The sequence below is a fragment of the Typha latifolia genome, chromosome 15, assembly GCF_019914945.1.
Source record: "Typha latifolia isolate L0001 chromosome 15, TyphaL0001v2, whole genome shotgun sequence".
NCBI lineage: Eukaryota > Viridiplantae > Streptophyta > Magnoliopsida > Poales > Typhaceae > Typha > Typha latifolia.
The window spans coordinates 4445275-4459197 of NC_133100.1; the positions used below are offsets into that span (position 1 = coordinate 4445275).

General features: G+C 35.5%; 1 protein-coding gene across 1 annotated transcript; it reads right to left on the minus strand.

The window, feature by feature from the left end:
• Positions 1 to 735: 735 nt before the first annotated feature.
• Positions 736 to 13695, minus strand: LOC140801852 (amine oxidase [copper-containing] zeta, peroxisomal-like). Its single transcript, XM_073157194.1, has 12 exons — positions 13221 to 13695; positions 11745 to 11854; positions 11324 to 11629; positions 10137 to 10249; positions 9699 to 10029; positions 9390 to 9605; positions 9051 to 9287; positions 6031 to 6216; positions 4852 to 4992; positions 3551 to 3819; positions 3189 to 3270; positions 736 to 1005 (listed from the first exon to the last, which is right to left on the minus strand). The coding sequence occupies exons 1-12, from the start codon at positions 13438 to 13440 to the stop codon at positions 886 to 888; spliced, it is 2331 nt and encodes a 776-aa protein (XP_073013295.1). The 5' UTR covers positions 13441 to 13695; the 3' UTR covers positions 736 to 885.
• Positions 13696 to 13923: the final 228 nt, after the last annotated feature.

A 13923-nucleotide genomic window follows, 5' to 3' on the forward strand; every position in this document is an offset into this window, starting at 1 on the left:
AATTACGAAAAATAAGGAAGCACTGTGAGGTTATAAGCGCGCACTATTGGAAAATAACCATGTACTACCAAGATTACCTTGCACAGCGAGAAAATACCTCTTACTCTATATAAAATAACTATGCAGGGTATAAGCGCACATTACAAAAAAATAATCTCACTCTATATAAAATAACAACTGTGCAATACGAGAAGCTATGTCGAAAACATGTGGGGTTATAAGCCCATAGTGCAAAAAAAAGAATGGGCTTAGTTATTTTTTATTTTTGCATAATTTACTAGTAAAAAAAAAGATGGAATCTCAAAATTAAGTAAGAGACTAATATTAAAAAAAAAGATACATGAGAGAAAATCTCAATTGTAGCTGAAATAACTAATATTTAAGAAAAAAGAGATAGAGAAGAGAGAGTGAAATGACGTGTAATTAACTATTATCTAATCAAGAGGTAAAATAGTAATTATAAGTTATTATTTAATTATTTTTAAAAAAATTATATAGAATAATATGATAGAATATTAAATTAGTATACTAAAATAAAGTAAGTAAACCGGGCCTAAGTAAAAGGGTTGAGGGTGGAGGGGATGGGACGAGAAGGTTTTCGATTATATAATTGGCTACCTCTAGACATGCCGCTCAGAGTGGGAGATCGTCACCAGCCAAATAGAAATCCCATTTTATTCTCATAATATTAACAAATGCTGCACGTAAATTCATTTGGATGCACAACAGAATAGCTTATTTAAGCCAAGATCAAATGATAAGGTGATGCAATCAACTTAAACTAGTCATTTCATATACATTAAGATAAAACTATCATAAAAATAGCAGATCGAGTTTTTTGTTTTCTCATTTATTATATCACTTCTTCAGTTCTTTCTTTCTCGATTAAAGTTTCGCAACCAGAGGATTCTGAATCAGCTTGGTCGTCGCACTCTCCTTGATCTCCACGTCAGTAGCGTTTGGAGGCACATCCACTGCTGGAGAGCAGTTGAAGAAACCGTGGGGCTGCACAATCAATTACCAAACCCATCAATTATCTCTCAGCAAAAGAAATTATCAGGAACGTCGAAATGATATCAACTGAAACTAGATCCATAGGCCAAGAAGAAAAAGCTTGTTGGTGAAGAACAGATAACAAGGGTAAGATATAATAAGATGTTAGTAAAGAATTAACAAGCAGGAGGGTGGACGATTGTTAGTGTAAAAGTCAAATACTTTTCATGTGTTAAAAGAAACTACTACTAAATGAGTTAATCTTTTACTTGAATTCCAAAATTAGAAAAAAAAAAATGAAGATACTTCTCTACAAGTTCTCTCGTGCAAGTTTATTCTGTTCAAGTATATGATGAATTCAAATATACTCTTACAAGTCAAATATAACTTAGCCAGATGCAACTAAGATATGAGTGATAACTGTGTCTAACGCCAACAAAAACTTAGATATATGAACATGATTGACACACAATTGTTCTCAACTCTCAAAATGGGCTTTCATTTCATAATATGTGTTTCTTAATTCTGACATTGAGCTTACATTTTTACATAATGTGAATTGTAGAAAATATAATAAACAAAAATTAAAAGAATATCACAGCAGAGTACTGACAAAATATTTTGGAAATTTATTCTAGAGTTACATTAAAAGTCAAGCATCTAATATTAGATTTGGTTTGAAACCAGTCATAATTTCCGTAACAATCTTGAAGTCTAGAATTATGTAGATATAGTAAAATAGATGTATATAACAGATTAATTATTCTAAGTATAATTGTGAAGTCCCTGCACTTAAAACAAGAGACTAGTGTTGGTTGGAGTCAAACAAACAGGAAAAGGCAGAGTGAAATGTCTAAGATTTCTCACCTTCCAATCAGAGTATATAAATAGCAAGAAAGAGACAGTATTTCCACATCATTAGTTAAAATTAAGGAATGACCTAGAACAAAAGAGAATCTAAAGCCACAAATTCTCCAATTCTCTGAAATCACTAGGTGAAGAACCTCATCAATCTGTTCTCTCTCAACACTCAAGAGTCAAGATTGCACAAGAGCTCTCCCCTGTTCCCTCCCTCTCTATGCTCGACCACATTATGCATGGGAAATTTGTGAGGAATGACCTAGAACATAGAAGTATATAAATGACAATCCCTCAACTAAGAGTAATTAGGCAGAGAGAACCTTCTCCCTCTATTTTACCTTGACATTTGAAGAAGGAAAAAATTGAACAAGCTGTGCCAGGAGAAAGACATTTCCTCTCTACCAGTAGACCACACTAAAGGAAAGCTTGAACCAAATCCAAATAAGATAACTGTTCATATCCTAAAATTCCATGCACAGAAATCAGTGGTTCCAATATCAGATCAGATTATCTGATTAATTTAGAGAAAAGAACTCAAATCCTGACCCAGAATCTCAGGTCAGATCAGATCAAGACTAATGGTATTTAATCACTTATCTGATAATAACTTGGGCATATGCAGAACTGACTTGAATAATATCAATTGCCAAGCCATAGGTTGGACCCTTTGTTCAATAGATTGGGGCTTAGCATATTTGATGGCCAAACAGAGTCATTTAAATTTAAGACTCGCTAACATAGGAGCACTGAAGTACTGAACCAGGGCACCTATCGCAGTACCACTTATCCAAGTTGTCTCAGTTGACATGTGCCAGCACAACAAAGAAATGAGTACATTGCAGGAGAACACTCCATCCAAGGAAAGCTCTCGGTCCACTATAAAAACATACTTAACATGGAGATAACTCAACATTTTCTAATGCTGTAAGGCTAAACTTGGTATTAAATGGAAGAGTCAACCAGCAGATGATATTTCAGGGCTACTAAATCAAGAAAATACTAACTGAAGATTCTTCTTCACAGTATACTATACAACACTAGGCCATCTCCCTAGTCCTTTGTAACCTTACATTATTACATTAATAAATTTGTGGTCAAATGCACTTACTAGAAATCTATATGATTTGGATGTTAAACAGGGAATTAGATGAAAATCATAAACTTTACCAAATGTCATATTCCTGCACCAACATAGTCAGCCTCCATGAATCCATGGGCTATGTATCAAGATATAGCATAACTTACAAGAATTTGAAGAAGCAATCATCTGAGCAAATATTTTAATCAATCCATTGAGATAACTTATCAAAAGAAGCTAAAGAAACAAGCCATACCATGAGCATAAAACCTATGTGTTCCACTGGCATGACAGGCCAGTCTTCCAAGCGTGGAATATGGGTAATTCCAAACACATACCTGTATGTAAAACAGAAAAATGAGGCAAAACTCATAAAGATTAAGAAATCCAATCAGAAAAGCTGTAAAGGATTCATTTTTTAAAGAATTAAAGAAATAAGAATCCTGTTAGAAATAGAGGTCTCAACTAAAGAAACTTCCAATGACCTAACATATTATATAAAAGTAGAAGGTATAGTAGGGAAAAGTGCATCAAAACATAGGTGAAAAATATATCGTAAAAGGGAATTTAAAAATCTATCCGTCAATTTAACCAACTTCAGAACTATTATAAACTAACCATAGAACAATGTCAGTTTCCTCAAGGGATCTATTTTTCTTAACCCATGTAGATAACCCCTCATTTATACGTGGATTTTGATTGGGAAACTCTCCTCCTGGGAACATCTCATCTCTTTTATATGCTGTAACCCAAAGATTATGCTTCAGAAAGGCAGCTCGTCTCAAAATTTTTGCCTTTGGACCTGCTAAAGGTAGACAGTTTGAACCAGGGACAAGCTTGTAGCCAGTAGGTTGACCAGTCCGATTTACTGTTCTTGTGTTCCTTACCTAAAAAGTGCATAAGTTATCAGAAAATATGAACTTGATAATAATTTCCATATAAATATCAAACTTCAGATTTATATATAAATATTGGAGTCGAGAGGCACAGTTTGGCTCCATATCTCAACATGAGCAAATTAATCTCAAAATGGACAGGAAAAACAATATATTTAGTTATTTACAATGCATTTAAATCAAAGTTAACTTATTGATGGTTCAGTTTTCTCTGCTATTTGGCTGATCAAGATTCTCAGTGAAAGCTAAGATCAACAAGAAGGCAGATCATTGCAATGTTAAATCATAAGTAGTTATGGCAGTATATAAAAGACAAACTTTTTACAATGGTATGGTTGTGGTAGCCGGTTTTGGCCGATCACAGCCCAATTCACAGCAGTGGACTGGTTGGAGTTAGTAGGAGCCATAACACATGTTAAGTTGCAGCCGAAATTGTCGTGTTGAACCAGAGCTCAAGTACACCACAAACACAAAACACACAACACAACACAACACAACACAACATAAAATCCACTAAGGAACCTCCCTTGAAAAGTACCATTAGGATAAAATTGACGAAGATATGCAATGTCACTCTTTACATGACTATCACCCACCTCAATAAACACTACGTCACTATCTTGATCTCTTATATTTGTGTTTTGATGATCCTATATGATAGCTGGACTACAATTATTAGATAAACATTCTTCCTTCCATTTTATCTCAATACATTACAGTTTCTGTATAGATGTAATTTTATAATTTGTCAACACTTCATTCACTAGTATATCAATTATTTTCTTCCTTTTATTCAATTTAAGTTGACTCTCATGGTCATCATTCTTTCTCTCCTTACATTTCACATCATGTAGGAGGCATGTAAATAAACATGCATAGAGATACACAAAATCCAGTGGCACCTCTTACATATATCTATCTGAATCCCTTAAGATGCCATTCGGTCATAATTGAGGAAGATATGCAAGAGGTGAAAAAGATGTGCCAATATAAACTAACAAACAAAAGGATATGCTGACTTACAATCCAGTGGCGTGCAGATAAAGGATCACAATCACGCATTGCGTCTAACTCACATTTCAGAAGCTTTTCCTCAGCATAAAAGGCATTATGGTGAATGTTATGTTGGCCTGGTTCTTCAACTTTGACATTCACCTCAACCACCTACATGAACCACAGGCACATCAAAATGTTAGGAATTTAGAGACACATTGGGCAAATACTGTAAAAGAACAAATCTAATACACAAACTACGAAAGTGTAGCCTACAACATGATTGTGCCAATCAACCATATGATTCTAAAATAAGATGAGGCCAACTTATGCCCTTATGTGCAGCTCTACAGTATATACTTACAGTCTTACACATCTTATCTAGGGTTTATCCAGTTGATGTAATCTACTTTTTCTAAAAAAAAAAAAGAAAATGTAATCTACTTGAAGTATCATGTTGTGCATATGCCCTTTATGGACTCAGTAAGATATGAGAATGATATGCATTTTCAAACTTATTCTCGTTTTAATACTCTTTTTAGTTTTTTCTTTTACTAAGGCAAGAGTTCTTAAGTAAGAAAATTTATAAATCATGCCTTTGTTTATGAAGAATAAAATTTGGCAGTAGATAAGAAGTAGGAACATGTATTATTGTACAAAGCAATTAGCAGATTGTCTATCAAGATTAGATCGAACTGATAATGAACAAGCACAACAACTTATGAGGTTCCTGAAAAAGTAATCTCGTTAAGACACTGAAAAGAAAAATTAAAGGCCTGCTGAAAAACAAAACGAAATTCAGAATAGTGAGACATTGAAGTTAGTTTAGGAGTGGAAAATTGAGTTTGAAAAAGTCTATCAAACTTATATTTTCAGGTATCACTTTGAAATATCTAGTGGGAGGGACAAAAAGGATAGGCAGTACATTTATACAAACAGATTTCGTACCAAAAGCTAATAGAACAGGGATGATTCAAGAATCACAGCGACAACACTTAGAACCATTTGAGAATATTACAAGCTTTCCTTGCTGCTAAACAAGGACCAAGTATATTTCTACTTGAAGCAAGGCACACATTTGTATCCACAAATATCTTATACTTCTCTAATCTAGCAATCAGACAGAAAAGTCATCTGTATTCTGCGAGTGGAAAGTGATGAAGATGTTGTTGGCGTAATTAATATATGATTTCAATGAGCTCGAAATACCTGATTGAAGGCTTCATTGGGCTTACAATCGATGGCCATGTCCATGCGAGCAACAAAAAAATGTTGATGAACTGGTGCATATAAACCTGGTGCAATAGTTGTACCATATTTTCTTGATTCACCAGGCATTAATGCTCCCAAGCTTAGAATCCCAGTCAGTTTTACTTCTGCTTCAATTTTTCCATCCTAAAAACAAAAGAGAAGGATAAACTAAGTTATAGACAATACACTAATGATATTAGAGAAAGCAGACCAATTTGGATGTAGACACAAATCTCCATCCCGAAAGAAACGAAATCAATATGTTGTAAGAATTAATGGTTAGTAGGAAAGGAAAGTCTGAATGGACCTTCCTCTTCCCATTCCCAGAGGTGAGAAAGAAAACCGGATGAGCTGTCACCATAAATTTTATCAAGAGCATAGTGAAAGATATAAAGATAAAAGCAGCTACCGACAACAAATAGTTATCTGTGGCATACGAACTTGAAGAAGATGACTGTCAAATCCAGCCACCACATTATGTAAATGGCAATACAACTATATATTACCTGGTTGTATCATGGAATGAATATAACTTTAACCTTCATCATAAGACTAAATCCTCTTACTACCAGAAGTCTTCATTTATTTCTGAAGATCTCACCTGATCCTTATTGACATTAGCTGTACTATCAACACCATGAACTCATTTCCCATAGTATATATTTAGTACTCAAAACTCAAAAGCATTCAAGTCAAATCCATAACTTACTGTTTAATTTTACAATTTTGTATTTTTGAAAGAAGTATTAGACACATCCATGTTGCATATGACTAATAATAGTATCTAATGATGATACAATATAGATATGACTAGGATGTTCAAGTATCCTTTCTTCAGACTTGGTTACCTATATGTATATTTACTTATACATGTGAAATTTGGAAGCAATCAAAACAAAAGTACAAGTTTCCGATAATCACAAACAAAATTCAAAAGCTATCATGTAAGAAGAAATGAAGGGAGAAAAAAGTGATGCGTTTGAGCATGGTGGCCAAAATGCAGCAAACTAGCAACACTTCCAGTATGTTCTGGTCATCATATACCCCTTAATTTAAGGCCTTCTTCTGGTGCATAAGCTGCCGCAAAATGAATTTAAGAAAAAAGGTCAAACAGATCCTTATTCTAAATAGATAATAATGGAGGAAAATGGCCCACATAGACGACCCCAAATGGCTGGGTCTAAATGGTTGGTTGCACTTGTAGAATTCCTTAGAAGCAAAATAACATGAAAATGAAGCCAGAAAAGATACTCGTTCAACTAAAGTAGTTTCAAAAGAACAAAAAAGTCTAGCCCATTTCAATACTTTGATTGAATATGGTAAAGTTAAGGAAATAAGCATCACTGCTAACTAAATTAGAGTTGACCTCATTTTTAATAAAGAGGAAAAAAAAGCTCTGCCTACATGTCAAAGCCTATACATGAAAATAGAAAACTAAAGAAAAGCATGTTCATCATCTACACAAAAATATTTCTATAGATGTTCCAAAATGAAATCTTGAGCAACACAGCAGTCGCCACTTCAGAGCAAAAATTCAAGCAAGTGTCAATATGAATCAATTCAAACTAGGAATGGCTAAAAACAGTTATTTCATACAAGGATGGCCATGCCGGTTAGCACGCCCGCACACCCCTATGCCAAGCCATGCTAATCATTGTGCCAATGTGGAGCTTTTTTTATAAATTTTTTCTATTTCAATCAATCATCATTAAATCAATTTTAGTTATTTTTTAATCAACATTATATGACATGTGGAGCCCTTTTTTTTTTACTTTTTCTTATTTTCATCAATCATCATTAATTAACTATTAGTCAAGCTGAATCTTTACAATGGGTTACTAGTCGAGTTAGATTATCTTCACGATCAATTTATCCCTTAGAAGGCTTAGATAAATTGATGATAATGAGACTAGAGATGATGATGATAGTGATGTTGATGGTGATAGTAATAATGACGAGACTTAGTCTAGTAGCAGTGATGAAAAAGATGAGACATGTGTCCCTGCTACACAACCTTCTCAGAGATATTATTTTTACAGAGGAAAACTCCACATGCAACCAAGATCAAGACCACGGGGCTAAACTTAGACAACTACGAGGCAGAATTTATCAGAGATAAAAATGGAAAGGGACCATCTCAACCTAAACATGATTACAGCCAGTTGAGGAAAAGACTTGAATTTGTATCAATCACATACTAAAGCCACAACATCTTTATTATACTCCATATCCATAATCTGCATATGTTTATAGTGTGTCAGTCGTTCACATGCATGTTCACCATCCATATCATATCATAAGAGAATTACAAAATTCGTATTTGTATGAAGACTATGTGAGACATTACAATAATATTATATGTGGATGAGTTTTAAAGATTATCGATAGTATTTAATGCAACATTCTCATGTTATTTTTATGTCGGCAAATGAAGTTTTTGATCCTTCTCGCCCACACTATGTTCTTATTGAGCAATTATTAATTAATATATTGGTTTGAATATTATTATATGTTCAATTATATTATAGAGTATTCAATAATTACTATTAGTTGTAATGAATGTACTCAATCATATTATGTATTGAATAATATTTATATTTAACTGTTGCTTTATCTTTAATAAAATAGGTCATTGACAAAAATAATCTAAAGATAAAACACTATAATGTAGGTTTTAATACATATATTAAAACTGAAAATTACATATTGACATGCCGAAAACCCAAAAACATATCTAAATATCCTAAAAAATTTATTAAAAATATTATAAATGTGTGTCAGTGGCACATAGGGGCGTGCCACTAACACACATGGGTGTGCCACTAGCACGCAAAAGTATGCCAAGGGCGTGTCGGTAGGCATGCCCCATGTCGACCAGCATGTGCTGTGCTATGCCGATGGTGGCACGGCCATCGTTGATCTCATATATACTGCAGAATATAATAAGCTAGTATTAGAACAATAGAAAATTCTTCTACCTGATAAAAGTGCCAGAAAAATCCATACTCATAGTTAGCTACTGTACATATAAATGACACAGTAAGCCTTCTTGATCTCCTAACTTCAGCTAACCCAGTTCTCCAGTCTTGATGCTTCCATAAGATCCCGTGGTCCTCTTCATGCAAACAGACGCAATTCTCAATTGTCTCTACCCCACCAGTATAATTTGTGAAATGTGCATCAAAATACTTTATGTAGCCTAAGCAGTCGCAACCCTGCATTATTGATGAACATTGTGAATTAACAACAAATCATCATAATAGAATGTAGCATAACTTCAGGAAGTTGAATCAAAGCACTAGGAATGGAAGTCAAACCCTCTTAAGAGAGTGCGCGTTTTTCCCAAGCCCATCTTCTCCAGCATCAAACGCATTTTTACGATAATGAGGTTCATTTGGATCTCCATAAGGAACTACCATCTCAACAAAACTCAACCTGTGGGCTACAGGTCTTCGTCCACGACTACCATCAATGTATGCCACAGAGTAGATCACCAACCCCTCCCTCGGGGTGAAACCAATTCGAAAATTCCACTGCTCATTAGAAGAAGAAAATTTCTACATTAACAAAGTAATAAAAGAAATAAGAGCTAGCTGAAAAACAAAATATAGAAAGAATGAAATTACCTTCTGCCACTCAACGAAGTAACCATTTATACGAAAACTTGGACCTTCAGGCTGAAGAATATGTAGTGGTTTAACATCACTTCTATCGACGCCTCCTCGTGTTTCTCCTGGAGTGTAATTTCTCAAAGGATCTGCTGGAGGGAGAGGAACAAGCTTCCTATCTTCAAATTCAATTAACACATTATTTTGAATATCAACTAAAACATGGATCCCTTCAACAGGACGTGCATAGCCATTCTCCATGGGGCAATCGCTCTCAGTTCGACAAAAGATTAATGGTTTGGCAAGTCTACGACTTGGAGCATCAGCATCACTATAATAGCCTACACACCTGAAGACATTGAATTGGATATCCTAATTTACATATTGTAACAAATGGAATTGAAGACATTTTTTCAATGCAAACCGGCAAGAAGCATATATATAAAGCTAGCTTACCAGGCATCTACCATCACAAGATCCATATCCTCTATACCTCTCTTTCGCATTGCCTCTATAAATCCAGGGTGACTTTTCACAACAGCTTCACATTCAGCATATTCTACCGCATCCTACAGTTGACAAATAATAAAATTAGCCCATAATCATCAACTAGACAAGATCACTTTTGAGAGACATCATATGAAGATAAATCAAATATACAAAGTTTCTTAATTGGTCAATACAAAGCTAGTTCAGAAACATACTATTCAAGATAATTTAAATTAAGTAGAAGAAAACTTTCCAAAGTGGATCAGGATTTAGGAGAGCTCAAATTTCAAAAGTGGCTGGCCAACTTCCTGGACCCCATTTAGGGCTGCCCCAAATAACAAACCTATTTGGAAATTGGACTGCTCAAACAACTAAAGTTCCAAATTTCTAATTCAATCCAAAGTGAGTCCAATAACTTATGATACGAACTCTTGACTTGCTTCCTAAAAAGAGATGCAAAAGATGTCATAAAAGATATAGGAATTATTTTGAATAAAGTACCATTACATCATATGGCCTTCCACATCCCTTCCTCCCCAGCTCATTCCTTCCCCTCTCTATTTGTTCCCTATGGTCGTGACCTATTCTCCCTTCACCTCTCTACTCATCTCCTCTTATCCACCTTTAATATAGATGTTACCATCAATATTTCAAACTCATTCTACATGTAACTGACAACTAAGGAAAGAGGTTGACAAGCAATCACCTTCAACTAAGTGGGGCCTAAGTACCTAATAATTAAGTCATCTTTTAAAGCATGCAACCATTTCTTCTGTTCAATCATTGAATGAATACTGGAAATCGTTTATCTTAAAATCCTAGGTCTGTTAGTCCTTTTCCATTGTTCCTTTGTATATCGACTGATCCACAGACTTCACATTCAAACATTAATTTTCTGTGCAAAATTTGGTATTTTGAATTGAGAAGAGTTAATGATCCATCTTGTTCGTGATTCACTCTCATTTTCTTCTTCTGTGCAAGATCCATCTTGTTTTATGATTCAGTCTCATATTTCTGCTTCTGTGCATTAAAACATATCAAAGAAAGTTCATCCGAGGAGGCAAATCAGGAGATTGTAAGCAAAATGATAGCATCTCACTCAATAAAAAAGCAGGATACTACTAACAGCATGACAAGCTCTACTAACAGCATACCATAGGTGGTTGGACATCCGGAATAACTTCAGATGAGACAACTTTTCCTCGATGATGCCCACCACGAGTTGCTGCATGCACTTCTGACAGTTCAACTATCCAGATGCTAGTCTCATTTGATTGTTTGTTATAGACAACAAGCCTTGCCCTCCTAGGAGGAAGTTTGCTTGGAATGACAGGACCTCCTTTAGTTCTAGGGAGTAGCGATGGTTGGAAAGGGGGGAAGAAGTAGGCATCAGCTAATGCGACAACAATCTTTTCTGGTTCCAACAGAACTGCCTCAACAAAGCGCATGCTATCTCGCACCTACATTTCAGTCATTTACTTGTTAGACTTCTATCATATGTATGAAGCACAAGAAAATACCATCAAGCATGACAAGCAAGTAAAAGTTGATGAATAATTCAATACAATTACTGACCTCAGGAGTTGCACCAGCAGCTCTGACAGTTGCTACTGCCACAGATATTTCAGCAGCAGATAATGGGTCTAAAGGGTGTCTTGTCTGAGCCCTTGTCATTATAGGTATACCTGGATATTCCCACAAGACGTTAAAAAAGATCCATGAATATTAAACATTCATATTAAACAATACTGAAAGGTCTACACTTAGCAAACTACCAAAAGGAACATTTCCTTCTAAAGAATAAAGAACTGAAACAAAAATTATAACGAAAGAGAAACCAAGTTATAATCATGCGACTGTGCATAAACCCATAATCAACCACTAATTCATCATCATTATTAAAGCCTTTTACGTCTCCACAAGATATAATTGGTAGGGCCTACTTGTCCCTAAGATGAAGCAGATACAGAAAAAAGTGTCCTGAACCTCTTTGGACAGGGGAATGCAGATGTAGCGAAAGAAGTCAACTTTAAATGATAATATTTTCATAACTTATGCACATAAAATTTGAAGAGACAAATGAATTAAAATGACATAATTGCATTTGCATAAAAGTAATTATTCATCAGCCAAGCAAGATACAACAAAGTTTGTGAAACCAGTTGGTTTGAGGCACTTGACTATAAATCCTCTTACTTTCAAGACTTGCAAATCCTTATGAATCAATTGCAGCTTAAATTGTTGCTGACCAAAACAACGCATGCTTCCTGTTAATATTAAATACTTGAATATGTGAGTTGAAAATAAATGCCTGAATAGATATTAAACCATTGATGCGCTTGGTTACGTGAATGGTTCTTTTGAATTTTGATGTTGATATTTCTATACTGACTTTATGAGTAACTAAATTGAGTTCCTATTACTGGTCTGATCAAAGGTCGCACAACCATTTAGACTGTATGAACTCATACCGTGATGCAAACTTCTTAGGTAGAGCCCTTAAATGTACACATACTCCTGATTTTCTTTCACATGCAAGCATGATCTGCTGAGTTCAATCTCAAAAGTATTCTTTTGCATGGTCAAATTATCCACTATTCATTCAAAAGATTAATTTTGTACCACTAAAAGAACCCTTGTATGAGAAAAACATCACGATTATCCTTAAAAGGGGTCTCCTAGTGCATGAGGCTCCTCCCAGACAGGGGTCTAGGGAGAACAAAAAAATGTAAGCAGGTAAGTTGAACCCATAACCTATTGCATTAATGCAAGAGGCAAGCCTTACCGTCATCACATCAAGCAACGCCCAAGTATGCATACTATTACTTTATTAAACAATCGGAATTTGAAAAAGAACTAGGCACTGCCCAAGTACAAGTAGGAATGTTTGATAAACAATTACATATTAAAAAAAACTACCGACATTTTGTTCTGTTCTAGAAGTTTTTAACAATGAAAATTATGAGAATGGTCATCCTCTCATCTATCCATGAAACAAAATCGAGATAGCAAGCAAACAACGAAGAAAATCCCAAACCGTGGCCTTCTTACCCTTGGCAGAAGCCTTGCCGGTCGCTGAAGGCTCGACGATGTCCTCAACGGGGCGGATCAAAGAGCTCACAGCCGCCGCCGAAGATGCTTTCCCGTCCACGGTCCAATCTTGAACCGCCTTCCGGCCGATTCCTCCGACAACAGCAGCAGCACCGCCACCGCCGCCGCCGATGGCGGTAGCGGAGCAGCATGGCGTCGCTTTTTCCTCAGTTGTGGCCATTGCAATGGATTTGCGAGCTCACCGAATCCGCCGTAGTATCCCTCACTACGATCTGACATACAGCAATACTCCGCCGCCGCCTTCTCCTCTTTCTTCACCTCCTCTTCCTCTTCCTCTCTCCCTTCTCCTGACTCTTTCTTTCTTTCAGGAAGCGACTTTCCTCCTCTTTATCCCCCTCTATATTTCAAGAAGGAAACCCACTTTCTATATCTTCCTCTCTTTCTTTCCAAAATGGATCGAAATTTACTCTGCCACGGAACAGCCGGCGTTTCACGTGCATTTATAGGATGAAGACCTTTGCTGTTCTGGAATAATGATGCGACAGCCAATCCGTAATCTAAAGAATATGGATTGTTTTCATTTCACCCCTTACATTTTGTAATTTTACGATTAACATCTCGGCCTTGATATTTTGTAACCGCACTGTACTATTTTCATAAATATTTCTGTTAATTTAAAATGATTAATCTCGGACTAGCAATA

Coding starts and splice junctions, on each gene's coding strand:
- LOC140801852 (XM_073157194.1), bottom strand. CDS start 13,440: ATGGCCACAACTGAGGAAAAAGCGACGCCATGCTGCTCCGCTACCGCC. Junction 11,855..13,220: donor CGGCAAGGCTTCTGCCAAGG/GTAAGAAGGCCA, acceptor GGGAATATCCAG/GTATACCTATAATGACAAGG. Junction 9,288..9,389: donor ACGCGCACTCTCTTAAGAGG/GTTTGACTTCCA, acceptor TCAATAATGCAG/GGTTGCGACTGCTTAGGCTA.